Source organism: Tachyglossus aculeatus, chromosome 3 (genome assembly GCF_015852505.1).
Source record: "Tachyglossus aculeatus isolate mTacAcu1 chromosome 3, mTacAcu1.pri, whole genome shotgun sequence".
Lineage (NCBI taxonomy): Eukaryota > Metazoa > Chordata > Mammalia > Monotremata > Tachyglossidae > Tachyglossus > Tachyglossus aculeatus.
The window spans coordinates 99,255,722-99,282,507 of NC_052068.1; the positions used below are offsets into that span (position 1 = coordinate 99,255,722).

The 26,786-nt window shown below is 52.5% G+C and overlaps 1 protein-coding gene across 6 annotated transcripts in view; it reads left to right on the forward strand.

Moving 5' to 3' along the window:
• Nucleotides 1–26,333, forward strand: part of CNTFR (ciliary neurotrophic factor receptor) — a 205,154-nt gene extending 178,821 nt beyond the window's left edge. For 4 of the 6 annotated variants that reach the window (XM_038744401.1, XM_038744405.1, XM_038744402.1 and 1 more), the window contains 3 exons: nt 19,795–19,975; nt 24,847–24,985; nt 25,395–26,333. In XM_038744401.1, coding sequence (XP_038600329.1) covers nt 19,795–19,975; nt 24,847–24,985; nt 25,395 — 321 coding nt within the window. In that variant the 3' untranslated portion in view covers nt 25,396–26,333. Of the gene's footprint in view, nt 1–19,794; nt 19,976–24,846; nt 24,986–25,228; nt 25,316–25,355 lie in introns of those variants that run through there. The other 2 variants (XM_038744404.1, XM_038744406.1) reach the window with 2 other exon arrangements.
• Nucleotides 26,334–26,786: the final 453 nt, after the last annotated feature.

The following is a 26,786-nucleotide window of genomic DNA, read 5'->3' on the forward strand; positions in this document are numbered from 1 at the left end:
CTGTGAAATGGGGAGAAACATTCTCAGGCCTGTCCAGGCCAGGCACTGGCGAAGGGGGAAGTTGGTGGCCCGGCCGACTCACCGCAGCACTTGTGGACAAAGAGAAAGAGGTCTGGGTCCAGCTGAGCGTCCGTGCTGAGATCTGCCCGGTGGATGTGGGATGTCGGGGAAGGGGAGGGGGAGCAGAGTCGGGGGCCGGGGTTGGGAAAGCTGCGCTCTGAATTTCCTGGCTACTACTTGGGCAGACACAACCTGAACATCGCTCTTCTGTGCTGTCTCCCGGCCGGAGACTGAGCAGGCGGGGATCTGGCCTGTAATTCCCATTATTTTGGGGCGAATGCACATCTGTATTTCTTCCCAATTGCATCCAATCCTTGGAAGGAAAAAAAAAACAGGAAGAAAGGAAAGGAAAAGAGAAAAGAGACATTCTTCCAGCAATCTCCCTTCCCTGGGAAATGGAATATCTTTCCCATATTTTGTCCCATGAAAAATTCATTCGGCTGGAAAAGGATTCCATTGCCGAGAGACCCGACCCGCCGACCTCATCCTCCTGGCTGCGGGTGTTTCCAATCCTGTCCCTGGACTTTCGTGAAGAGGGCCAGGGTGGGGTGGTGGGAGCCGACTCTGGGAAGCCAGGAATGGTGGCCCCGTGTCTGTACCCCCGGCCCATCACCGCTGCCCACCTGAGGGCTTAGGCTCCAGTTGACCCATGCCAACACCAATGTTAACACTTCTGTATATTCCCTTCTTTATGTGGATGGGCAGGAGAAGGTGGGGGCTGGGGCCCCAGGGAGCTGGAGGGGCAGGGGATTGGGGTGCTGGGGGGCAGGGGATGAGGACAGGGGACTGGTTGGTTGTAGGTGTGGGGATGGGGTGAGGGGGCTGGGGAGGAGGGGGCTGGGACCAGGGTTGCTGGGGATGGGAGTATTGGGAGTGAGGGGACTGGGAATGGGGATGCTGGGGGCAAGGGGCCTCGGAAAGGGGGTGCTGGGGGTCAAGGACCAGATCCTGTCTCACGGACTGTTTCTGCTCCTGCCACTACAGAGAAATGCGACTTGTGGGTGGGAGGTGGCCGTTCTGCCCCTCCCCCCCCCCCCCCCCCCCCCCCCCGGCATCTTCTATCCCTTTCTGCTGGCCCCTAGGGGCCTCAGCCATCAGTGGTCAGCTGGGGTGTCGGTTGGGCTCCATCCTCTGGTGAGGGAGGGTTGGGGTAGCCTCTCTTCCTCCTAGTGAAAACAAAAGAAGGGAGCAGGCCCTGAAGAGGCCTTGTGAGAGTCAGTGTCAGTCAGTAGTACTTTCTGGGTGCTTACTGGGCGCAGAGAGCACTGTACAAAGCGCTTGATAGACACAATTCCCTACTCAGAGTAACTACAGTTTGGAGGGGAAAACAGACATTAAAATAAATTGACAGAGAGGAAATGGCAGAGTGTAAGGATATGTGCATGAGTGCTGTGGGGCTGGGGGTGTGGGGAGTGCCAATGAACCCAACCCCCTCTCCGAGGGCTTCTCCCCATTACTGCCCCAGCTGCCACACACCGACTAGCACCTTTGACCCCTAGCTTAGTCACCCAAGAGGTAGCCCTGGACAATGCTGTCCACGCTGGACAACGGACATCAGGGCCTGAAGCATTGAAAGAGCAGGTCCCATGCAGCCACTACGGGGGTCAGAGGGCTGGGGTGAGCTGGGAGCCAGAAGTCCTGGCTTCTGGGACATCTGCAGGTGGAGTGACCAGTTCGGGACCCCGACTGCAAGGAACGCTGGGGGTCATGAGACGAAGCCCATTTCTGGGAAGGATGCTCTCTGAGGTAGGCGGGGAGCACAAGTTGGAGCCTGTTTTCGTTTGGGACCCAATTTCAATCAGGCTGGTGTTGATGCTTTGGTGCCAGGCCTTGGCATGCTGTTAGCCCATCTTCCGCTCCCAGTAGCCTCCTCGCCATCTGTTCACCCCCCGGGCTCCGCCGGACCCTGGGGACTGGCCTGGCTCGGCACTCCAGGCCAGGCGATTGCTGCCACTTCTGTTGGGCAGGGCGAGGGCCCCGGGCACTGTCCGGGCTGAGACAGGTGCCCAGGGGGTCATGCTGCCCCTCTTTGAGCCAGCCTCTCTCCCTTCCCATCAACCTCCCCAACTGTAACCCCCGGGACACTGGGCCATCTGCGGCTCCGGGGGATTCTCTCTGCCTGTGGTCTTACATGTTCCCAGAGGGATCTGGAGGGGAGGGCTGCGAATGGCTCATAATAGTAACAGTAATTGTGATATTTGCTAAGTGCTTACTATGTGCCAGGCAATGTACTAGGCGCTGGGGGTGGATACAAGCAAATCGGGTTGGACACAGTCCCTGTCCCACCTGGGGCTCACAGTCTCAAGCCCTATTTTACAGATGAGGGAACTGAGGCCCAGAGAAGTGAAGCAAACTCCAGCGGGACTGGGGGAGCGAGGGATGGCCTCCCCAGAGAGCTGACCCGGGGGTGTCCACCCCAGTACCCCTCCCCATCAAGCTTCCCTCCTCCCCACTCCTCCGGAGACCCTCTCCCTCCCCAGACCCCGATCTCCTGGATTCTGACAGCTCCCTCCTCCTCCCCTGCCATTCCTTCTTCCCCTACTCCTCTTCCTTTCATTCAGTCTTATTGATTGAGCGCTTACTGGATGCAGAGCACTGTACTAAGCGCTTAGAGAAGCAGGGTGGCTCAGTGCAAAGAGAATCAGAGGTCGTGGGTTCCAATCCCAGCTCCGCCACTTCTCTGCTGTGTGACTTTGAGCAACTCACTTAACTTCTCTGTGCCTCAGTTGCCTCATCTGTAAAATGAGGATGAAGACTGTGAGCCCCACGTAGGACAACCTGATCATCTTGGATTTGCCCCAGCGCTTAGAACAGTGCCTTGCACATAGTAAGTGCTTAACAAATACCATTATTATTTTTCTGATCTCCCATCCTCCTGTCTCTCCCCTCTTCAGTCTATACTTCACTCGGCTGCCTGGATTATCTTTGTTCAGAAACGCTCTGGGCATGTCGCTCCCCTCTTCAAAAATCTCCAGTGGTTGCCTGTCAATCTTCGAATCAAGCAAAAACTCCTCACTCTCGGCTTCAAGGCTCTCCATCACCTCGCCCCCTCCCTTATCTCCTTCTACAGCCCAGCCCTCACTCTCCACTCCTCTGCTGCTAACCTTCTTGCTGGGCCTCGTTCTTGCCTGTCCCGCCGTCGACCCCTGGCCCACATCCTACTTCTGGCCTGGAATGCCCTCCCTCCACACATCTGCCAAACTAGCTCTCTTCCTCCCTTCAAAGCCCTACTGAGAGCTCACCTCCTCTAGGAGGCCTTCCCAGACCGGCCCCCTCCTTTTTCCTCTCCTTCTCCTCCTCCCCTCCCCATTTTCCCGGCTCTCTCCCTCTGCCCTTCCCCTTCCCCTCCCCACAGCATTTGTGTATATTTGTGCATATTTATTACTCTATTTTTATTAATGATGTGTATATAGCTATAATTCTATTTATTCTGATGGTATTGATGCCTGTCTACTTGTTTTGTTTTGTTTTGTTTGGTCTACCTCCCTCTTATAGACTGTGAGCCTGTTGTTGGGAAAGGACCGTCTCTATATGTTGGCAGTTTGTATTTCCCAAGTGCTTATTACAGTGCTCTGCACACAGTAAGCGCTCAATAAATATGATTGAACGAATGAATGAATGAATGAATATTACAATGAGCAATAGAGACAATCCCTGCTCACAAGGGGCTTACAGGGAGGGGGACAGACATCTCCCCGTAGTCTTTCTCTTGTCCCTCTCCTTTTCCTCCCCCTGCTCTTCATCTCCCCCTTCCCCCCCCCCCCGGGAAACTCCCTGCCCCCACCCCCCAATTCCCTCACCCTCTGCCAAGACAGAGAGTTTTGGAGTCGCCGCCGCAGCAGGACTTTTATTCTCCTTTGGCTGAGCCTCGCGTTCTGTCTCCTAAATATAAAACATTAAATATTTAGGGCATCCCTTTCTTGCTTGCTTTTAAGTCGGTAATTCAAGACAGATCAGCCCGGTTTCCTTTTCTGCTTTACAGCCCCGGCCTGGCCAGAGCGAAGGCGGAGGCTCATATGGCCAGCCCCTAATGGATCTGCTACCCGGGAATGCCACCCTGTGCTTTAATGGCCTTCTAATGGGCTGGTGCTGCTCTACCCGGGCGTGCCCCCGCCTCCAGGAGCACATCATCATAATAATAATGATGATGGTATTTGTTAAGCACTTATTATTTGCCAAGCACTGTTCTAAGCACTAGAGCAGATACAAGGTAATGAGATTGGTGGAGCCGGGATAAAACCCAAGTCCTCTGACTCCCAAGCTTGGGCTCTTTCCACTCAGCCATGCTGCTTCTCATGTCCCCCTGGCATAGCAGGCACTGGCACAAGCCCTGGGGGAGGCAGGGCGGTCAAGGCCGTCCTATAAAATGCCCTTCCCTTGGTCTCTCCCTTCAGCTCCCTCCCCTAGAGCACTAAATCCCCACCTAGACCAGTCTTAATAATAATAATAATAATAATAATGGCATTTATTAAGCACTTACTATGTGCAAAGCACCATTCTAAGCCCTGGGAAGGTTACAGGGTGATCAGGTTGTCCCATGGGGGGCTCACAGTCTTAATCCCCATTTTTACAGATGAGGTAACTGAGGCACAGAGAAGTTAAGTGACTTGCCCAAAGTCACACAGCTGACAATTGGCGGAGCTGGGATTTGAACTCATGGCCTCTGACTCCAAAGCCCGTGCTCTTTCCACTGATGCTCTTTCCACTGAGCCATGCTGCTTCCCGTGGCCCATGGCCTTGGCCCATGACTGTGTGTGTGTGTGTGTGTGTGTGTGTGTGTGTGTGTGTGTGTGTGTGTGTGTGTGTGTGTGTGTGTGTGTGTGTGTGTGTGTGTGTGTGTCGGAACTGGTGGAAGGATGGTGGAGGGCAGAGGGCAGAGGGCAGGAGGAGAGGCAAGGGTGGGTGAGACATCTGTGGGAACCAAGTGCCCCATGATGGCTCATGATACTAATAATAGTGATAATGGTATTCGTTAAGCGCTTACTATGTGCCAAGCACTGTTTTAAGAGCTGGGTAATCAGGCTGTCCCATGGGGGACTCACACTCTTAATCCCCATTTTACAGATGAGGAAACAGAGGCACAGTGAAGTTAAGTGGCTTGCCCAAGGTCACACAGCTGACGAATGGTAGAGCCAGAATTATCCCCCACCTGGAGGATCAAGGGGGCAGGGAGGGTCGCCCTCTCGGCGATGGGAGTCGGGGTGGCCCTGGTAGTTCCCACGGCAGCACAAGACTTCCCCCATCTCATACCTCAGCTGGCAGATGACTTGGGCTCGGGAGAGGCCGCTCTGGGTTCCTCATCTGGGGGTGTTGGGGTTGGGCCTGAGGCTGTGGATTCCACCTTGATTAGCGGCAGAGCCTGGCATCACCTGATGCCAAGGCTCATCCTCACAGACGAGATGTAAACAGGCCTCTTGGCTTGCGGAGGGATGGCCGGGCTTCCCACCCACCCACTCCCCCAGCCCCTGGACGAGAGGCTGAGCCAAGATTGTGTTTGCTAAGCGCTTACTATGTGCCAAGCACTGTTCTAAGTGCTGGGGTAGATACAAGGTAATCAGGATGTCCCACGTGGGGCTCCCAGTCTTGTCTGCTTAAGTCACTTAACTTCTCTGTGCCTCAGTTACTTCATCTGTAAAATGGGGATTAAGTCTGTGAGCCCCACGTGGGACAACCTGATTACCTTCTATCTACCCCAGCGCTTAGAACAGCACTTGGCACATAGTAAGCATAGTAAGCACTGTTAAGCATATCTTAACAAAAACCATTGCTATTATTAAGACTGTGAGCCTCATGTGGGACAACCTGATTGTTTCTACCCCAGTACTTAGAACAGTGCTTGCCATATAGTAAGCTCTTAACAAATACTGCTATTATTATTATTATTATTAATCCCCATTTTCCAGATGAGGTAACTGAGGCCCAGAGAAGTTAAGTGACTTGCCCAAAGTCACACAGCTGACAAATGGCAGAGCTGGGGTTAGAACCCACGACCTCTGACTCCCAAACCCAGGCTCTTTCCACTAAGCCACTAGAGCAGGGCCAGCATGCTTATTCACCCTAGAATAAGTCTGCGGGGAGCCACAGGCTGGTCTGGAGGGCCAGCATCATCCTGGTTAGCAGAGTCCACTACAGGCCAGATGGGCCGGAGCTGTGCCTGCCTGGCCTGGCTCCAGCCTTCCATCCTGGCTGGCTCCGGGGCTGCCAATGCGGTAGGATCAGTTTCTAAAGTTAAAAAGGCCCAAACATTTATTACCATCCCAATGAGCCATTAATATTTATATTAATTTATATTGCCCTCCTCCCGCCCCTGGCCCCGCTGGAGGAACAGGCTGCTAATGGACGCAGGGTGACCAGACAAAGCCTCGGCTTTTAATTCATTCATTCATTCAATCGTGTTTATTGAGCACTTGCTGTGTGCAGAGCACTGTACTAACCTCTTGGAAAGTACATTCCGGCAACAAATAGAGACAATCCATACCCAACAATGGGCTCACAGTCTAGAGGGGGGAGACTGACAACAAAACAAAACAAAACAAGTAACAAAACAAAACAAAACAAACCCAGTACTCTCCCCACCCCACTGCCTTTCCCGAGTCTCTTCTCCCCACACCCCAAACTGGTCCACCAACCACCAGGGCTTGTCATGGCCAGAGGCACCGAATTACTGCTCTTGGACTCTTGGCTTCCTGGAGGCAGGGACGGGGCAGGCAGGTGCAGGGAGGGTGGCGGGGAGGAGGCCCATTGGATCCTGCCATTTCCTCAGGGTCAGTCCTTGCTGAGGAACGTCTCTGGGGCCCGGAAGGTCCCCAGGCCCGGGGAGCAGGCCAGTGCCCAGAGCTAGACCGCAGGGTTGGACAGCCGCCCCTGCTGATTACAGGCACCCTGTCCCTCCCAAGGACTCCAAGGACATGGGAGGAGAGACCCTGACCCATTGCTCCCTCCTTTTTCCAGCCCAGTGCCCCCCAGCCTGGTCTGGCCAGTCCTGTCCTGGCTAAGCCTGTCCGGTCCTGACCCGGCCCGTCATGTCCTGCCCAGGCGAGGGTGTGGATGCCGGATTGGTCACGGGCCCCAGGGCCTGCTCCGCCTGCCAGCTCATGCTGGACCCTCGCCAGGCCTCCCCAAGTGGGGCAGGCCCCGCCTCTCCTCTGCCACTCCAGAGCCTCAGCCTGGGGCTCCTGGAGGGGCGGGGGGAACTTGGGGACCCCCAAACAGCCAGCACACCTTCCCCCCACCCCTGAGAGACCACCCTCCCCACCCCCCTATTGCCAGTCCACCCTTCCCCGTCCCCCAAAACCTGATCCTGTTCCTATTGGTACCCCTGCTCCCTCCTCTGGAGATGGGAGCCTGTGGGCTATATGGCCCCAGTGACCCCTCCTCTGTGACAACCTGGAGCATGAGGCTAGTGCCAATCTGAACCAGGGTGGAAAGGACCCCTGGCATAAGAAAGAGGTCAAGAAACACCAGAAAGCCGCAAGTTTGGAGTTGGAGTTGAGGAAACGAAGACTCAGAGGGAGGGAGGGACAGAAGAAGGGAGAGAGGCAAGGGCTGGAAAGGCCTACAGCCCCACTCCGTCTGCGCCCCCCACCCCCCCCCCCCCCCACCCCTGCAGGCATGGGTGGGGGGACCAGCAGCCCTGGCCTGTGCAGGGCAGTCAGAAGGGAAGATGCCTTATTACAGTCATTTGGCTAGAGGCCCTGCTTTATGCTAATACTGAATCAATCAATGGTACCTCCTGAGCACTTTCTGTGTTCAGAATACTGTGCAAACATTTGGGAGAGAACACTACAAAAGAATCGGTAGACTTGTTCCCTACCTTCAAGGATCTTACAGTATAGTCTGGGAGACAGGTACTAAAATACATGACAGGCAAGATAAGCAATTGAGTGCAAAGATATGGACATGGTTACTGTGTGGTGGTGGGCAGGGGTGATTATCCAAGAGCTTGAGTGACCTGGAAGTGCTGCAGTGGCAGCATCGTGGAGTGGTTTGACGCTCCTGCTTGTGGTTGGAGTCGGTGAGGTGACAGGACCACCGGTGGGGAGGAGGCAGGGGGAGGGCAGGATGGGGTTCACTTAGCTGCCACTTCCGCTCTCTCCATCCCCCTCTTTTGTTCTCCCTCCCCCCTCATTTGTAAAATGGGGATTGAGAGTCTGAGCTCCATGTGGGACAGGGACAGTGTCCAAGATGTTTTTCTTGTATACACCCCTGTGCTTAGTACAGTGCCTGGCACATAGTAAGCATTTAACAAATACCATTATTATTATTATTATTATTATTATTATTATTATTATTATTTCTGCCATCCATCGCTCAGATGGAGGCTGGGGGGAGGCCCGCCCGGAGAGGCCCTGCAGCGGGCTGGTGGCGAGGGGGTCCAGGGCTCTCTGGGGCTGACCGCAGTCCCCTTCACTCTCTGCTCTGGGCTGGAGGTCTGAAGGAAGAACTAGAACCAAATTCAAGTTTCTCCCCCCTGCCCTCCCCACCGTTTAACGAGTTCTTTTATAACTGTCCCTGCGACACGTTAATGAGGAAGCAAGTGAAGGCGAAAGAAAGCAGAGGTCCAGGCCGTGGATTCCTCTGCCCTGGGTCAGGCGGGGAAGAAATCCCCACCCGCTCAGCTCAGGCCCCTTCCAGAACTCTGCCGGCTAATTGCGGGAAACGCAGCCAAAACCCCCAGGGATGTGAGTCCCCACATGGGCTGCCTCCCCCAGACAGAGGATCAACGCTCATAAAATTATCAGGCAATAAATCGGGTGGGGGAGGAGGGAAGCAGGGATGGGAAGTATATTGGTAGGGGGGCTGAAGGTGAGGTTGGGGTGGGAATTACTTCTCTGGGAGGGAAGAAGCAGGGATGGATGGGATGGGTTTGCAAGGGAGAAGAGGGGAGAGTGGTTCTTGGGAAGGGAGAAGAGGGGAGAGTGGTTCTTGGGAAGGGAGAATCAGGGATGGATGGGATGGTATGGGAAGAGTTTTTCCCGGGAGGGGAGAAGCAGAGATGGATGGTATGGTGTGTGTGTGTGTGCGTGCGTGCGTGTGTGTGTGTGTGTGTGTGTGTGTGTGTGTGTGTGTGTGTTAGGGGTAGTGTTGCCTGGGAGGGGAGAACCAGAGATTGGTGGGAGGTACTGGGGGTGAGGGGAGTTTCCTGGGAGGTGGAAGGGGAGAAGCAGGGATGTTTGGTACAGTGAAAGGAAGAGTTTCCTGGAAGGGGATAAGCAGGGAAGAATGGGAGTGTGGAGGTGTATTTTCTGGCAGAGGGTAAGGTATGAAGTCCACATGAAACCTAGTGACACTGTGGGCAGTGGAGCCTGGGGTGGCCCTGTCCATGGGGCATTGGGAGAGTTTTTAATCCCCCAAATGCCCCTGCCCCCTGCCTGAATGGCCTGTAGACAGCTTGCCCCTCCTTACCCCAACCTGATGCTGGATAGCTGGGGGAGGGAGAGGAGGGGAAGGAAGAAAAACTGCAGAATTCCTCCCTCCAGTGGAACACAGGAGAGGTGGGGCTGATGAGGGGCAGTTTCCTGTCCAAGGTCCAACAGCAGGGTAGGCCTGATCAGGGCCAGATGGGCCAGGGCAGGGCAGGACAGGGCAGGATGGGCGAGATAGGACAGGGCAGGTAGAGTAGAGCGAGGCAGGGTGGAGTAGGGCAGGATGGGCAGGCTAGATGGGCTGCAACCTGCAGCCAAGCCCAGGGGTGGCATGGCTGTCCAGCCTGGCCAGAGGCCCAGTACAAGGGAGTGATTGGGATGTAACCAAGAGGGACCAGACCAAAGAACAGAGGTATTTTCTAGTAGGCCCTGGCTGATCTTTTAAGGTACCAGGCATTTTGGAACCTCCAAAAAGGGAAACCAAGGCCCACAATCACTCCCTAAATGGGAATCCCCTGGGTTTTCAGCCCAGCAAGGTTTTCTTGTTTAAATGAGAGCCAGGCAACTTCACAAGTAGGTTCCTGAGCCCCTTTAAGACAGAGCATTGGATTGGGAGCTTGATGGTGGAGACAGAGAAAGGAGATTCTCTCTCTCTGTCTCTCTCTGTCTCTCTGTCTCTCTGTCTCTCTCTCTCGCTCTCTGGTCTCATCTCCTCACCACTGCTGCTCAGATCTCAGGGCAGACCTGATGATGGTGGTGGTGATAATACTGGAAGAAGGAAAGCCTGGGGAGCTGAGAGTGGAGGGGGCCTGCTTGTCTGTCATTCCATTTGTCCATCTATCAAAATTTCCATCTGTTTAAATATCGACCCATCTATTCAATCATCCATTCATCCATAAAGCAGCGTGGCTCAGTGGAAAGAGCACGGGCTTTGGAGTCAGAGGTCATGGGTTCAAATCCTGGCTCTGCCAGTTGTCAGCTGTGTGACTTTGGGCAAGTCACTTAACTTCTCTGTGCCTCAGTTACCTTATCTGTAAAATGGGGATTAAGACTGTGAGCCCCCCATGGGACAACCTGATCACCTTGTAACCTCCCCAGCACTTAGAACAGTGCTTTGCACAGAGTAAGTGCTTAATAAATGTCATTATTATTATTATTATCCATCCATCTGTCCATCCATCCTTTCATCTGTCCATCAATCCATCCCTCCAAACATCTATGTATCTATCTGTCCATCTGCCCATCCATGTATCCATCTGTCCACCCATCCATCCATCCATCCATTCATCCACCCATCCATCCATCTATCTACCTGTCCACCCTTCCAAACATCCATGCATCTTTTTATCCCATCTGTCCATCCAAGCATCCATCGTCCTTCATCCATCCATTCATCCATCCATGCATCCATCCATCAATCCATCCATCCATCTCCCCGTCCATCCCTCCACCCTTCAATCCTGCAGCGCTGTGCAGTGGGGTCTGCCGGGCGGCAGAGGTGTTGCAGAATGGAACACAGAACCTCTGTGGCCGCAGGGGAGGGGGGAGGCGGTGGTGGGAAACACATTCTCATCTGGACGGCAGAGAGACAGAGAGACATCTGACTCTTTCCCCTTCAAACACACGCTCCCTCCCCCGCCCCCGCCCCCTTGCTCTCGCTGCCGGGGGAGGGATTTAGTTCCCTTTCAAGGCCATCTGGCCTTCAGACTTCCCTGATCAGCCTGTCGCTGTGGGGTTCGTGCTACCTGCCAGGAGAGGCTTATTGAGTGCAGGAACGGGGGGTGTCTGCTCCCCCTATCCTGCTCACTCCGCTCCCCCTTTCCAAAGTGCAGCCTCAGTGACCCTCCAGGGGCAGGGAGGGCCAGTAGGGACAAAAGCCGGGCCTGGGTGGAGGTGGTGCTGACAGGATAGCTGGAGGACTCTAGCATAGGTGATTTCCATATTCCACTTTATCTGAGAAGGGTCAGAACTCATGGGGAGGGATTCTCACCACATTCGACCTCCCCAGTTCCCCCAATTCCCACCACAGAGCCTTTCCATTCCCTGCCCACCATGAACACTGCTACCAGACAAAGGCCCAAGGGTGGAATGGACTGGGGGTGGGGGGAAGAGGAATGAACCCCTGCAAGTGGGTCCTGGTGTCCCCAGAAGTCCAGCAGTCCCAAGTCCCAGGTCTGTCCCCCCACCTCCCCCCTCACCCCAAATTGCAGGCATCTGGAAAAGGAGGTGACTGGAGTTAGCCACGGGGTGCCCCAAAACGTAGAGAGCATTGTGGGCAGGGAGCATGTCTACCAACTCTGACATATTGTACCTTCCCAAGAGCTTAGTACAGTGCTCTGCACACAGTAAGCGCTTAACGAATATGATTGATTGAATGAGTGAGTAAATGAGTGAGTGCCCACTCTGGGCTCAAAGAGGAAAGGTGGGGGTTGGAAGCTGTGGGGGTGACAGGGCACCCCGGCCAAGGCTAAGAGCAGGCAGGTACAAGAGCTGGGCTGTTGTTCACTGAACTGCCAGTCAGAGGCCCAGCCCTGTCCAGGCAGGGTCCCGTGGGGGGCAGATCCTACCTTCTTGCCACCCCTTCCCATTGGTTCTAGACATGCCCGTTGCCCTGCCCATTTGTTTGGGTCTGGTTCTACTATTGCTGCAGGAGGGATGAAAGGCAGGAGAGGGGAGACCTGGGGGCAGGAGACCAAGGGAGGCCTGAGGTGGGTCTTTGTCCCTGAGGCCTCCCAGCTCCAGGAGCTTCTCCACCTTGAAGAAGAAGGGCAGGATAATAAGCAGCACATTTCTCATCTCTGGCATATTTCATCCTGGAATATTCGTTCTTTCTCCCTATCTGGACATTGATCTTCCTCTTGCTCCAGCTTGCCATAAATATTCTGTCTATCCATCACCCCATCAGACTGAAGTTTCTGTGCTTCTGTTGCAATTTCCTAGAGGGCTTAATACTCAGTAGCACTCAGTAAGGGCTCAACCAATATCATTACTCTCATCAGTCAATCAACAGTATTCCTTGAGCACCCACTCTGTGCGCAGAGCACTGTACTAAGCACTTGAGAGAGTACAATATAATTAGTCATTATGATTCCTGACCTCAAGGAGCTTACAATCTAGCAGGGGGTATAGGCATTAAAATAAATTAGACAGGAAACAATAGAATATAAAGATATATCTATTTATCTATCTACCTATGTGCTGTATTGTTTTATACTCCATATATGTAGTGTATGTAATATGTGTATATGTATATATGAGAGAGAGAGAGACTTGCTATGAGGAACTGAGAGTGCCCAAGTGTTGGGAGGTGGAGAAGTGCTGAAATGGTAGTACAGGAGGGCATAAGTTGGGGAGATGAGAAATTAATCAGGGAAGGCCTCCTGGAGGAGATGTGATTTCAGAAGGGCTTTGAAGATGGGAAGAGCAGTGATCTGTTGTATGTGAAGGAGAAGGGAGGTCCAGGTAGGAGAGAGGAGGTGACCAAGTGGTCAGCAGCAGGAGAGATGAGAAAGAGGCACAATGAGTAGGTTGGCTTCAGAGGCTCCCTTTCCTCACTACACCCCAGTTCTCATGCTTCATTCAATCAATCAATTTATCATTTGGATTTATTGAGTGCTTACCATTTGTAGAGCACTGTACTAAGCTCTTGGGAGAGTACAATTAGAGAAGCAGCATGGCTCAGTAGAAAGAGCCCGGGCTTTGTAATCAGAGGTCATGGGTTCAAATCCCAGCTCTGCCAATTGTCAGCTGTGTGACTTTGGGCAAGTCACTTGACTTCTCTGTGCCTCAGTTACCTCATCTGTAAAATGGGGATTAAGACTGTGAGCCCCACGTGGGACAACCTGATCTCCTTGTATCCCCCCAGTGCTTAGAACAGTGCTTTGCACATAGTAAGCGCTTAACAAATACCATCATTATTATTATTACAATATAACAGTATAACAATATACAATACAACAGAATTGGTAGATATGCCCCATGCCCACTAGGAGATCACAGTTTAGAGGGGGAGGTGGACATTAAAATAAATTTTGTCTATGTAAATAAGAGCCGTAGGTTTGAGGGTGGGGTGAATACAAGATACAAATCCGAGTGTGAGGGTACATAGAAAGGAGAGGGAATAGGGGTAGTGAAGGCTTAGTCAGGGAAGGTCTCCTGGAGTGAGTGGTGGTATGTCGGATACTCTCCCAAGCACTAAGCACAGTGCTCTGCACATAGTAACTACTCAATAAATACCATTGATTGGGTATTTATTGAAGATTGTTTTATACTCCATAAAACACTTAAGGGGGAAGGAGTTCCAGAACAGAGACAGGACATGCACAGGAGGTCAGCGGTGAGATAGCCAAGACAGAGGTACAGTGAGTAGGTTGATATTAAAGGAACAAAGTGAGTATGCATAGGTGTGAGCTCTCAAGGGTGTAAGCTGGTGTGTAGTGGGAAAAGAGTGGATAAGGAGGAGGGAGACAGGTGATTCCTTTAAAGCCAAAGGTCAGGAGTTTCTACTTAAAAACCATTGGAGTTTTTTAAGGAGGGGGCAGATGTGTACAGAATGACATTTTAGAAAAATGATCCATGAAGTATGGACTGAAGATGGAAGAGACTGGAGGCAGGGAGGTCAGAGAGGTGGCTAATGCAGTAGTCAAGATGGCATATGATAAATATCTTGAGAGGAATGGTAGCATGGAGAGGAAGGGGAAAATTCTGGAAATATTGAGGAAGGACAGATGGGATCTGGTGACTGATCTGAACATGCAGTTTAAATGAGAAGGATGAGTCAAGGATAATACTGAAGTTATGAGTTTGAGAGATGGGGCGGATGGTGGTACTGTCAATGGGGATGAGAAAGTTAGTGGGAGAGAGGATCTGGGAAGGAAGATGAGTATTTGAGTTTTAGCGTGTTACATCTGAGGTGCCTGCAGGAATCTACGTAGTGATTCCTGGAGGCAGAAGGATAAGAGAGATTATGGGAGAAGAGAAAGATCTGGGTTTTTGAAGTAGATTTTGGAGTCATCCATGCAGAAGTTTCATTTGAAGTTGTGGGTGTGGATGAAGCTCCCCGAGGGAGTTGTGGGGAGTTGTGAAGTTGTGGGGGCAGATGGAAAGTAGAAGGGGATCAGAATTGAGACTTGAGGGATCCCCGTAGTTAGAGGTGGGAAGGAACCGGTGAAAGAGACTGAAAAGAAGCAGCCAGAGAGGTAGGAGGAGAACCGGAGGTGGACAGTGTCAGAGAAACCCAGGTAAGATAGCATTTCCAGGACAAGGGGGTGGTCCACTGTGTTGACGGTTGCTAAGAAGTTGAGGAGGAGGATCAGGATGTAATAGATGCTATTAGATTTGGTGGAAAAAATAGTCATTGGTGACCTTGGAGGGGGTAGCATCTGTGGAATGAAGTAGGGAAAACCAGATTACTGTGATGACTACTCTGGATTTTATGTCTGACCCAGCTCTGACACTCGGGACCCCCAACTACCACTAGGCTCCTTATCCCCATTACTAGGTCTGGAGGTCCCATTTTGACTCTCTGCTCTGCTGTGTCCCCTTCCCTAGCCACACCTCCAGCCTTACACCTCTTCTCTTCACCTCTGCTGCCTCTCTTCGCCTCTCCCCAGAGCTGACTATGCTTACTATGTGCCAAGCACTGCGCTAAGCGCTGGGGTAGGTACAACATAATCAGGTTGTCCCACGTGGGGCTCATAGTCTTAATCCCCATTTTCCAGATGAAGTAACTGAGGCACAGAGAAGTTAAGTGATTTGCCCAAAGCCACACATCTGACAAGTGGTGGAGCTGGGATTAGAATTCACAACCTCTGACTCCCAAGCCCAGGCTCTTTCCACTAAGCCACGCTGCTTCTCATTTGCTCCCTTGGTGACTCCTCCCTGTCCCCAGCATGTCAGAGCCATTTCTGATCAGGGCAGCTTTGTTGGTGAGCATTGTGAGCCCAATGTGGAACAGGGACTGTGTACCTGATTAGCTTGGATCTACCCCAGGGCTTAGAACAGTGCTTGACACACATTCAATCTTATTTATTGAGAGCTTACTGTGTGCAGGGCACTGTACTAAGGGCTTGGGAGAGTACCATACAACAATAAACAGACACATTCCCTGCCCACAACGAGCTTACAGTCTAGACATAGTAGGCGCTTAATAAATACCATCATGTATTTATCATTAATTAGAAAGGGAAGGAGGACAGGATAAAAGCTGTAGTCTCCCATCAGAAATGGTGGTTGAAGCTTAGACCCTAGCTCTTAGGACTGAGAGCCTGTGGAGGAATTGGTTATAATAATAATAATGGTATTTGTTAAGCACTTACTATGTACAAAGCATTGTTCTAAATGCTGGGGGGGATACAAAGTGATCAGATTGTCCCACGTGGGGCTCACAGTCTTAATCCCCATTTTACAGATGAGGGAACTGAGGCCCAGAGAAGTTAAGCGACTTGCCCAAGGTCACCCAGCTGACAAGTGGTGGAGCCGGGATTCGAACCCATGACCTCTGACTCCCAAGCTGGTTATGGTACTAGTGTCTTGCCCAGCACCACTCGGTCTCCCATCCCTGCCAGTCACGTTCCTGCTGGGGCACAGAATGCAATGAACAAGTAGATGGGCAGGGATACAGAGCACTGAGAAGAAATGCCCGTCTTTGCCCATGTGGGTCCCTTCCACACAGAACTGGGATGAGAGCCCAGAGCAGAGCTCTAAAGCAGCATGGCATAATGGATAGAGCATGGGCCTGGGAGTCAGAAGGTCATGGGTTCTAACCCCAGCTCTGCCACTTCTGGGATTTGCTAAGCACTTACTCTGTGCTAGGCACTGTACTAAGCCCTGGGGTGGATACAAGCAAATTGGGTTGGACGCAGTCTCTGTCCCACATGAGGCTCACAGTCTTGATCCCCATTTTACAGATGAGGTGACTGAGACACAGAGAAGTGAAGTGACTTGCCCAAGGCCATAGAGCAGACAAGTAGTGGAGCCGGGATTAGGACCCATAACCTCTTGACTCCCAGGCTGTGCTCCATCTGCTACGCCATGCTGCTGCCCCTCACTTGTCTGCTGTGTGACCTTGGGTGGGTCACTTCACTTCTCTGTGCCTCAGTTACCTCATCTGTAAAATAGGGATTGAGACTGTGAGCCCTATATGGGACAGGGACTGTGTCCAACTCAATTAGAGAAGCGGCGTGGCTCGGTGGAAAGAGCACGGGCTTTGGAGTTAGAGGTCATGGGTTCAAATCCCAGCTCCGCCACTTGTCAACTGTGTGACTTTGGGCAAGTCACTTCACTTCTCTGGGCCTCAGTTCCCTCATCTGTAAAATGGAGATTAAGACTGTGAGCCCCTAGTGGGAAAAACCTCATCACCTTTTAACCTCCCCAGTGCTTAGAACAATGCTTTGCACATAGTAAGAACTTAGTAAATGCCATCATCATTATTATTATTATTAATTTGCTTGCCTCCACCCCAGCTCTTAGTATAGCACCTGGCACATAGTAAGCACTTAACAAATACCATCATTATTACCCTCTATACCAGCAGCAGAGCCTAGGGGGTGATGGGAGTAGGCTGGGGAAAGGGAGGGGAATAAGGGAGAGAGTCAGGATGGGGAAAGGGCAGGGATTTTCCAGGGCTCAGTTGGGAAGACAGGGGACCCAGTTTCCCTTCAACCCCTCCCCTGCAATCCTCCCCTCTGTCGAGGGAGTCACCTGCAGTGGGCCACAGTGTCTGACCCTGCCATTGCAGTGCTGGGACACCTTGAGGAGGACACTTGACCTCTCTGAGTCCCTGTTTCTTTAAAATGAAGAGAGTTGTGCACCATGTCTCACCCCTCCCCATCCCTAGGGCTGCAGGGAAGAGAAGGGAGACACAGTCAATTCTCCATTATATCTGCTTCTGTAGAGAGGAGCAGAGCATTAATCACACAAGTCAATGGATGAAACAAATAGGGAGAAACAACTTCAATCAATCAATAGTATTTATTGAGCACTTACTGAGTACAGAGCACTGTACTAAATGCTTGGGAGCATACAATAAAACAGAATTAGTAGATATGTTTGCTGCTCATAGGGAACTCACAGTCTAGAGGGGAAGACAGACATTAAAACAAATTATGGGTAGGTGCATAAGTGCTGTGAGGCTGAGGGTGTGATGAATATCAAATACTTAAAGGTACAGATCCAAGTGCAGAAGCAATGCAGAAGGTATTGGTAATAAAGGAAATAAAGGCTTAGTCAGGGAAGACCTCTTGAAGGAGATGTGATTTTAGTGAGGAAACTGGAACCCTAAGTCAGTGCAACCTGTGTGGGAGGCCAGGGGGGAGCATTGGTGAGGGTCCCCTTTAAGACCGAGGGACAACAAGCTTAGAACTGGGGAGTTTAGGAATCTGATGGGTATATGCCATCCTCAGCCGATGAGCATTAACCCTTCTAGATGTGACCATGCATGCTTTACAGGTGGAGAAGCAGCACGGCCCAGCTGTAAAAAGCAGAGGCCTGGGCCTCACAGGACCTGAGTTCTAATCTCCGATCAGACACTTACCTGCCAGACAGGACTCTTAGCATCTCTGTGCCTCTGCACATCTCTAAAATGGGGGTTTAATACCTGTTCTCCCTCCCCCTTGGACTATGAGCCCTGTATGGGACAGGGAATGTGTCCACCCTGATTATCTTGCATCCACCTCAGTACTTAGTAAAGTGCCTGACACATAGTAAATGTTTAACAGATACCACAATTCTTATTAGGTGTTGGGGGAAGGTGGGGGCAGAAAGTCCAGATGTAATCATGATGATGATGATGATGATGATGAGGATGATGTCTTCCGGGAAGCTTGAGACAGGGCCAGGTCTGAGGATTTTCTAATCCTGTCTGTACTGCAGCTGACTTCTTCTCTAGCTCTGAGCTGGAGGAACCATGCTAGGCAACAGCAGGGTGGGGGAAGGATGAGCTGTTTCCGCTTCACAATAGGTCAGCCAGCATTTACTATGCTGGCCTCTCTGACCTTCAGAATCAAAGGGGAAAACTCTTTGGCACCACCAAGTAGCTCCGTCCTATTCAATAGTATTTATTGAACGCTTACTGTGTGGAGGGCACAGTACTAAGCGCATAGGAGAGTGCAATATAACAGAGCTGGTAGGCATGTCCCACAGAGAGCTTACAATCTGGTGAGAAGCTTAGTCTAGCTTCACACCCTCAGACCGGGATTCTCTGGAAGGGGAGGGGAGTAGAGGGATGGGGATTTTGCCTGGGGTAGAGGGGCATAAGTGATGTGGGGCTGGGGTAAGTGCTCAGGGAGTACTGACCTAAACGCATAGGTAACGCGGAGGGGAGATGAGATAGATAAAGGAAGTTTGGGATAGATAAGGTTGGCCCGATGTCTGGATTTCTGCCAGCAATGCTCAGTCTTTAAATCAATCAGTGGCATTTTCTGAACGATTGTGGCAGAGCACTGTACTAAGTGCTTGGGTGGGTACAGTACAATAGAGTTGGTAGTTATGATCCCCTCCCACAAGGAAGTTACAGTCTAGAGGGAGAGGTAGACATTAAATTAAATTGCAATTGGAGGAAAGGGAAAAGCATAAGGATAGGTACATAAGTGCCATGGGAATGGGGCGAGGATCAAAGTGCTTAGGGGGTGCAGATGAGAGAGCACAGATGACACAGAAGTGTGGGCAAATAGGGAAAGTGAGGGCTTAATGAGGGAAGGCCTCTTGGAGGAGATGTGGGTTTGGAGGAGGGTTTTGAAGGTGGGAAGAGGGCTGTCCATTGTAAACAGAGGGTGAGGCAGGTCCAGGCCAGAGGGAGGACGTGATCAAGGGGTCAGCAACGAGGTAGATGGGCTTGAGGTATGGCAAGAAGGTTGGCATTAGAGAAGCAAAGCAACTACATCGTTGAGTTGTAGTAAGAAATCAGCAAGGTGAAATAGGTAGGGGCGAGCTGATTAAAAGCCTTGAAGCAATTGTGTGGCATTTCTCTTTGATGTGGAGGTGGCAGGGAAACATGGCACAAGCACAAAAGTAGAGGAAGCATGTTGCCAATGTGGCCCAAGACAGCAGATTGGTGGTATGAGATTGACCGAGAAGAGGGAAGTGAGGGGGTGGGGATAGGGGGCAGCCCAGGGCAGGGAGGGCTGTCAAACATGTCTCGCTGACTAGCAGGGAGCTGGAAAGGAGGAGCCAGACCCAGTGAAGGAGGTGACAGAGTCTCCGGTGACATGGTGGAGGAGGGAGTCTGTAGTCTGGGGCGATGGGGAGGGGAAGGCGACTTGTCAGACCCCCACCCCATCCTTTTTCTGGAGAGGTCTGGGGAGTGGGGCCCTGCTCCCCAATCTGTCCCCCAGCCCCCGCCAATGCCACCCCTCACCTTCCCCGGGCCCAGGTGGAGCTGTCGGACAGGACGAGCCACACTATCACGGACGCCTTCGCGGGGAAAGAATACATCATCCAGGTGGCGTCCAAGGAGAACGACATCGGCACATGGAGCGACTGGAGCGTGGCGGCCCATGCCACCCCCTGGACCGAGGAGCCTCAGCCCCGCTCCACCGAGGCTCAGGTCACAGGTGAGGCCGCACCTGCATACGCGCACTGCTCCTGACCCTGGCCCCCAACCCCGGCCTCTGATGCTCACCTCTGACTGTAGACATGGTCCTGGATGCTGATCTTCCCAGTACTGACCTTGTCCTCTGACCCTAGGACCTGTGCCCAGCTGCTGACCACTGTTACTGGGTATTGGCCACTGTACGCTAGATAATAGCTTTCAAACTCTGCTCCCTGGATTGTCTCTGGGAGATCCCCCTTCCCCCCCTCACCCACCCCAGCCCCTCCACCCAATGTCCTCTCTACTGAGACCAGGTTTCTGCAAAAGGTCCAGCCCACCCTCCCAGATCCAGACACCCCACCCTGCCTTCCCTCCTCCTCTCCCTTTATCTGAGTGACCCCACCTAGCCCCAATACCACCTTCCTCCTCTGCCACTTCTCATGAGCACCCGCTGCCTTTCCTTTAATCTGACCATCCCTTCAGCTGTCTCCCAAATCTATCCGTTTTTTTCCAAAGGTATTCATTAAGTGCCTACTGTATGCCAGGCACTGTACCAAGTGCTGGGGTAGATACAACCTAATTAGGTTGGACACAGTCCGTGTCTCACACTGAGCTCACAATCTGAATCCCCATTTTACAGATGAGGTAACCAAGTCACAGAGTAAAGTGATTTACCCAGTGTCATAGAGCAGACAAGTGGTGGAGTTGGGATTAGAACTTCTGACTCCCCTGCTCATGCTCTTTCCACTAGACCACGTTGCTCCCCCCCACTCCGCTCCTCTCTGGCCAATATCTGTGTCCATTTGATTATCTCTCTCGTGAATCGAGCTCCCTCACTAGTCCGATTATCTCTTATTTACCCACGGAATCTAACTTGTCTGCGTCTGCCTAACTAGCTAATCTGCAGCATCTATCTATATAATCACTTCAGCTCTCTATCTCTGAGTCTACTCACCTGTGGATGCATAATTTCTTACTCCATCCCTTGTCTGTCTGTCTAGCGCATCTATCTCCTCTCTCCCTTCCTCTCTGCCTACACCAGGGCCTGTGTAGCGGTGTGGCTATCATATAAGCTTTTCTCTGGCTATGCTTCCTCCTCAAACTCTCCTTCACATTGTCTTTTCCCCTAACCCCAACCCCAAACCACTTCAATCAGGAAATGATCTCCAGGAGGGGAGAAGCATTGAGCGCCCACCTGGCAGACCCCAGACACACCACTGTTTTCCCGGCACATTCCAGAGCAGGACCATGGGCCAGTTGCTGGTGTTGCTGGGATCTGGACCTCCGGGATGGGATGGGATGGGGGAACCGGGCCAGGGAGCATAAGGAGAGAAGATGAGGGGACAGTCATTCCCCATCAGCCTCTCGGGGTTGGCCCTGTACCCCATATCCCACACAGGGGTTCTGGCTCCCTATCACCCCCTTCTTCTTCAAGCCCCAGCCCTATGAACTTTTGAGGCCCTTGGGCTGCCAGCTCCCTATTTCTGGAGCCCAACAGAGCCCCAGCAACTGTGAAAGCAGAGCCCAGGAGGGATTCCCAGGGGAACAGGAGCAAATGACCTGTGTACAGGTGTGTGTTCATGTTCTGTGTGTGTGTGTGTGTGTGTGTGTGTGTGTGTGTGTCTTTGTAGGTATATGCAACAAATTCAGATTGTGCATGTGCCCAGATTTCTGCATCTTAGACTGTCTGATCTGGGAAAGTGCTGAAGAAGTCATCCGGTCCAGTCCCCTGCTTCCATGTTAAACCACCTAGGGCAGACTAGCATCTGTTCTGTTCTTAAAGATCTTCCAGGAACAGAGATTCCACATCCTCCCTCAGGTGGCCAGTCGAATGCTGTATCCCTCGGACAGTCAGGAAGTTCCTCCTTGTGTCCAGCCCAAGTCTCTCTGGTTTTAATTTTAATCCACTTCCTCCTGTTCGGCCCTCAGTGGACACAAAGAACAGCTGGTCAACATCTTCCCCATAAACGTCCTTCTGAATCTTGGAGACTGTGACTAAGTTCCCGGCAGCTTTCTTTTTTGTGGGCTGGAATTCCCCCCAACCCCCAACCCTTCCCAATTCCTATACCTTTTTCTTCTAGGACTTGCTCACCTTCCTTTTTGTGCCCACATAAGCTCATATTTGCTGGTCAGTTTGGGCAAGTGCCTGAAGATATGGAAGTGTATATATGTACCTGAATTTACACATCCCCATTATTGTGTGTGTGTGCGTGCACGTGTGTATAGAGTTGTGCGTGTTCATGTTTATGTGCTTGTGTGTGTGAGTGTGTGTGTGTGCGCGTGTGTGCATGTGCATGCGCAGAGGCAGCTGGGAAGAGGACAGGAAAGGTGTGGGGAGAGGTCTGCCCTCCTCCGGAGTGTCTGCTGCTCTGGTTCCCACAGTAACTAGGAAACCCACTGGCTGCCTGTCCTGACCTCCTATGTTCCCCAGCCCCAGCAGATAAACACTGTCAAGTCCTATAAACAGACTGCGGCCTGTGTAAACACAAGACCCGGGGATACAGGGAGCAGGCAGCTCTCCCATCGCTTGTTATGCTAGTGAGAGTAGTGGAGAAGGACCTGGCCTGGCAAGCACATGGTGACAAGAGCCTCCTCCAGGGCTCCCAGCCCAAAGCCCCCCATCCAGAGGCCCCTCCTCACCTCCTGCATGGAGCAACGATCATCCCAGGGACTGTCAAGGGCCAGGGTGTTGGAAAGACAGATTGGTGTCATCCAGCATGGATAAGGTTACAAGGGCTGTATCTCCTTCGGAAGGGTGGTTGAGGGAATCCCACCAGAGTCCAAGGGACTGGAACGGGGGCACTGACCCACAAGCATCCAAGACAGATACCCTGTAGACTGTTTGCTTGTTGTGGGCAGGGAGTGTGTCTGTTTATTGTTGTATTGTACTCTCGCAAGCATTTAGTACAGTGCTCTGCACACAGTAAGTGCTGGATAAATACGATTGAATACTAATGAATGAGAGAATGAATGACAGAGCTAGGCACAAGTGGAATGATGGTCGTGATGGGGCGATGATATGAAGCTATGAATAATCAGAGGTTTTGAAGATGATGGCAGCACTTTTCTCCCTGTCTTCCCCACCCTGCCTCAGCAATAATAATAATAATGTTGGCATTTATTAAATGCTTACTATGTGCAAAACACTGTTCTAAACTCTGGGGAGGTTACAAGGTGATCAGGTTGTCCCACGGGAGGCTCACAGTCTTAATCCCCATTTTATAGATGAGGTAACTGAGGCAAAGAGAAGTGAAGTCTTTTAGACTGTGAGCCCACCTTTTAGACTGTGAGCCCACTGTTGGGTAGGAACTGTCTCTATATGTTGCCAACTTGTACTTCCCAAGCGCTTAGTACAGTGCTCTGCACACAGTAAGCGCTCAATAAATACGATTGATTGATTGATTGAAGTGACTTGCCTAAAGTCACACTGCTGACAAGTGGCGGAGCCAGAATTTGAACCCATGACCTCTGACTCCGAAGCCTGTGCTCTTTCCACTGAGCCACACTGCTTCCCAATGAACCCCTGAGACAGCCTGACCAACCCTCAAGAGCCTAAGGCCATGGTCCACCCAACCCAGGATTCTGTGACAGTGAGATGATGCCCTTCGGGAGACCCTTTCTTTCCTTCTGCACCGCTAATTTCCCCTCCCGTAACCACTTCCTCAAGAACCTAACCAAAGCCTCTTGAACAGGTTGCTATTTCCCTCCTGCCCAACTCCCTGGGGAAAGGAGCCCAGTCCCCGGCCCTGATCTCCTATCCAATGAACCCTGCCCTCTGCCTGGAATTGACAGCACCGCTTGCCATTCTACAGTCCCACAATACTGCCTCCTCCCCTCTTCCCACTCCCTTCCGAGAGGAGGTTACTCATGCCTCCAGCTCGAGAGCACAAATCTCATCCTTGCCTCTGTTGTGAGGCTCTGAGGAAGACACAGCGTTGGGGTGAGGGGCCCCCTAGTGCCCCACTAAGTGCTGGCTGCTCCCTAAGACCTCTGCCCTCAGCCCACTCTGGTGGGATCAACCAAAAGGATCCAGGGCTCATTTGACAGGAAAGTGGTTTTTGGAGGAAATGGTAGCCCTTACTAGCCTTGAGGTGTGGTGTAGGAAATGGCCCACCCCAGAGAATCATGGGTAGGGGACAGGAGGATGTGGGGAAGGGACGCGGGAGACCAGGAGGTATGGAGTCAGGCTCCCATCCGGTCTCCCCCTTTAGGCTTCTCCCTCTCCCTCTGACTGAGACTGCAATTGACCTGGCACTGGTTCTCCAGCCCAGCCTGGCAGAAGGGCATGGAGGGGAGGGAAGAGGCAGAGTTTTACCCACCGTTGGCAGCCCCTTAACCCTGCCAGTCCTCCCATTCACAAGGCCCATCCCTGCTGGCTTTGGAGTCCCAGGGAGATGAATCCCACTGCACCCCAAAGGGAGCTCAAACTTAAGACCAGAGGCTGAAGAGTCCCCCCCAAAACTGCCCCCCAACCCCAGAGTCCCTCTCCCATGGACACCGCTGGGGGCTGGGGGCTGGGAAGGGGTGGGTAATAGCTCCCTGGAAGGATTTGAGAGGGTAAGGGATGGAGAAGGGAAGAACGCAGATGTTCTCTCTATGAGGAATAGATCTTCTCTGGAGGCAGATGCCCAAGGCCTGTCAACTACGTGCCAGGACCATGCCAAGCCCACTGCAGCAGGGCCTCGGCCCCAGGCCGCCAGGGAGAGAAGCTGCAGCTGGACCAGCCTGCCCTGTGGGGAACCCAGATTACATGGGTTGGACCAGAAACCACCCCCAACCCTTCTCAATCATCCACCTGACCCACAGCGTGTGGGTTGGGATCGGGGTAGGGGAGGAAGGGGGTGAGAGTTACCGTCTGCCCCAAGCCCCAACTTTCTCTCTATCCCTCTCCAGAGACCACCACCACAACTACAACTTCTCTGGCTCCGCCTTCCCCCACCAAGATCTGCGACCCCGAGGTTGGCAACAGTGCGGGAGCTGTGTCGTGGATGGCCAGTGTGGTGCTGGCCGCATCCAGCCTCCTGTTTATTTAGTAAGTGTCTCCCCCCGGGGTACCCTTCTCCCCCTACCACGGCCTGCCCTCCCCCACCAGCTGAGGGCTATGGCCCCAGGACAGATGGTAGGCCAGGGGAACACCTCGGATGGAGGACAGGGAGAACTGGGAAGAGGGGCCATGGTCAAGGAACTTCCAGGCGGATGGAGGGTTCAGAGCAGGTGGGGTGCCAGGGAATCGGGAGGGGTGAGGCTAATGCCCTCCTTCTCTCCCTGACCCTAGATTCCCCTTTTGCATTCCTGTGGAAGAAACGACAAGGAAAAGCAAAAATAAATAAAATAAATAAACAAAAAAAACAAGGAAAAGGAACCGTAGGGAATCTGTTTTTTCTATTTTGCACATGTTCCAGAGGACGATTTGCATTTGTCTTCACCGCTTCACTTTCTAGAGACAGAACTACGACCCCTCCCAACCCCCACCCCACCACCTCCCCTCCCCTTCGCGGGATCCCCAGGGCACCGAGGCCTCAGCTACCAACTGCTCCCATCGGAGGGGCTTCGGGAGGCGAAGGAGGGGACAGCACAGCAGCCCCCCATCCCTCGCCTGTGGGCACAGAGGAAACCACACAGCATCACCCGATGCCAAAACCCTAACACGCTCTCGCCCATGTCCGGGTAGGGGGTGCAGCACCAGCTCCTAGGACCCCTCCCCACTCCATCCCTCCCCCCCACCCCACCAAACCTCCCACCTCTTCATCCTCCGTCCCTATGTCACCTCTCCAAACTCCCCCAGGCCTCCCACCTCCTTTGTCACTTCCCCGTCCCCCCACCTGCCTCCCACCTCCCCACCCAAGCCTACATACCCCACCAGAGGCTCTGAAGGTCTGATCCGGGTGTGCTGGGGGCTGGTCGCAGGCCTTGGGGGCCAGGGGCTGGGTAGGACCCAGATGATCCAGGGAGAGTTGGAGAGGGGCAAACTGGTACTCAGCCATCCTCCCTTGCCCTCACCCCTCCACGTCCCATTAGCGCCCAGGACAAGACACCGGAAAGGGTGGGCAGGAGTGTGGACAATCACCCTGCCCTGATCCCCACCTCTCCCCTCCTCCAATTTCATTCTCCTTCCCTAGCATCCTGGCCTCCGGAGGAGGAGGTGCTACTTTGTTTGTTAGATTTGTCTTATTAGAAACCCAGAATCCCAGAATCGCAGAATCCCAGAAAGCCCCTCCCCACCAACCACATTTTGTATGATGCCCTGCCCTGGCTCCCCCACAGTATTTATAACACCCTACGTCCTAGTAGTAGAGAAATGTTAACATTGCTGTATTTGAACTTTTTATAGATGTATATACAAACTGGAGAGAGATTGTTCATTAAACATGGCCATTTCATGAAAAGCAGGGCTGGATGGAGTCGTTGATGGACAAAGGATCTCCAGGAGGTGGGGCTTGACCTGCCCTGGGGCAGGGGAATGGATCAGGTGACCTCAAGCCCTGAGGTTTCTGGGACACATTCACACAAACAAGTGCGTGTGCGCGCGCACGCGCGCACACACACACACACACACACATTCTCTCTGGCAGACATACATTCACACTCAGACACACCCACCAATAAATAAAGCCTGTAGCACTGACAAACCAGAACTGGCTAATTCGTAAAGAGGAATGGCCAATGGTCCTGAATACTCTCCCAAGTACTTAGCCAAGTGCTCTGCACACAGGAAGCACTTAAATAAATATGATTAAATGAATGAATAAATGCCCCAGAGCTCTTGTCCTTGGCCCAGGAGGCCAGTTCAGCCTCACTAGCGCTGAAACTGCCACTGCTGCTGCCACCTCCCC